The sequence below is a fragment of the Piliocolobus tephrosceles genome, unplaced genomic scaffold, assembly GCF_002776525.5.
Source record: "Piliocolobus tephrosceles isolate RC106 unplaced genomic scaffold, ASM277652v3 unscaffolded_33871, whole genome shotgun sequence".
NCBI classification, from domain to species: domain Eukaryota; kingdom Metazoa; phylum Chordata; class Mammalia; order Primates; family Cercopithecidae; genus Piliocolobus; species Piliocolobus tephrosceles.
In genome coordinates, this window is record NW_022317500.1 from 1 (window position 1) to 1,323 (window position 1,323).

General features: G+C 60.2%; 1 protein-coding gene across 1 annotated transcript; it reads right to left on the reverse strand.

The window, feature by feature from the left end:
• Positions 1 to 154: 154 nt before the first annotated feature.
• Positions 155 to 1,318, reverse strand: LOC111535892 (beta/gamma crystallin domain-containing protein 2-like; the record flags this gene model as incomplete). The annotated part of the gene is given in 1 exon segment (XM_023202129.2): positions 155 to 1,318. A coding segment is annotated over 1 exon segment (1,164 nt), but the record flags the coding sequence as incomplete, so codon positions are not given.
• Between the last annotated feature and the right edge of the window lie 5 nt (positions 1,319 to 1,323).

Sequence of the window (1,323 nt, forward strand, 5' to 3'; positions counted from 1 at the left end):
GACTCATCACCCTGTCCCCGGAGCTTGGTGCTCATCACTCGCCTTCCTCAGCTCCCAGGATCTTGGAGCCCCCATGCCCTTTGGAATCCACAGTACAAACCTCCCACGGTAGGGATAGGGAGATTGAGGCCCAGAGAGATGTGGCTTGCACAGGTCAACTGAACCAGACTTCAGACAGAAGGCTCTGCCCCCGGACTCTGACTCCCAGCACCACTCTCTTCACACCACCCAAGGCATCACTTATCCACCCCTCTAGGGGCAGGGCACAGGCAAGCTTCTCCGTCAGGGATGGTCTTTCACTGCAAAGCAGGGGCAACTGTCCTGGCACCTTCCTGAGCCCCAGTGCCCCATGGGGCAGCAGGGCAGATAGTTTTGTGCCCAGCGGTTCTGGGGTGGAGGCCTCCTTGGTGGCAGGCACCAGACTGCCGAAAAGAAGGCTACCTCCGAGACGGGAAGTGGGTCTGCTGCCTCCCTGCAATTCCAACCCCAGCTCTAAGTGGGGGCCCTTGGTTCCTGCTACATGCTTCTTCATCTCAAGAGAAGAGCAGGAGACCTGGGTGGGCCTGGCAGGGTGGAGGTCCCAGGAGAGGTTGGGCCCAGCTTTCTTCTACCTGCGCTGAAGCTTCTCGTCATCACTTAGATAGGGGTTCTCTGGTTCCTCCTCCTCCTCCTCCTCTTTCTCTTCCAATGAAGGCACCTCCTGGGGGCCAGGGCCCAGCACCCATGGCCCTGGCTGGTCCTCCTCAATGGCAAGCAGTGTGGCATACATGGACAGGTAGGAGGAGCGAGGGGCTCGTGGCAGCCGGTGAGTGCGGAGGATCTCAGGGGGCTCCATGCTCCGCAGGGTATCCAGGAATATCTCCAGGTCAGTGGCCAGGGCCACCTCATCCTCCTCCTCCCTCAATGTCTCTGGGCACATCTTGCCCTCAGTGGGGTCAGACAGAAGCTGGGACTCCGTGCTGGCCTCTGCTCCTGTTGGCACTGGGGCACAGGTGCCTCCTGGGCTGGGGGACATCCTGTCCACTGAGGAAGATGGGGCAGGGAGAACAGCAGGGTCCTGCACAACCTCTTTCTGGGTGAGAGATGAGCTGGGGCTCCCTTCAGAGTCCTGGACCCCCTTGTCCTGTTTGGGGAGTGAGGTGGCAGGAGCAGCTGGGTCTTGAACAGTCTCTTCCTTAGTGAGGGGTGGAGCAAGGCTGCCTGCAATATCCTGGACAGCCTCTTTTTGGATGCTAGGGCTGCCTTCTGGGCCCTGGACAACCTCAGCTGACTTGGGGGATGAGGCAGCAGGAGCAGCAGACCCCTGCACCACCTCTTTCTGGG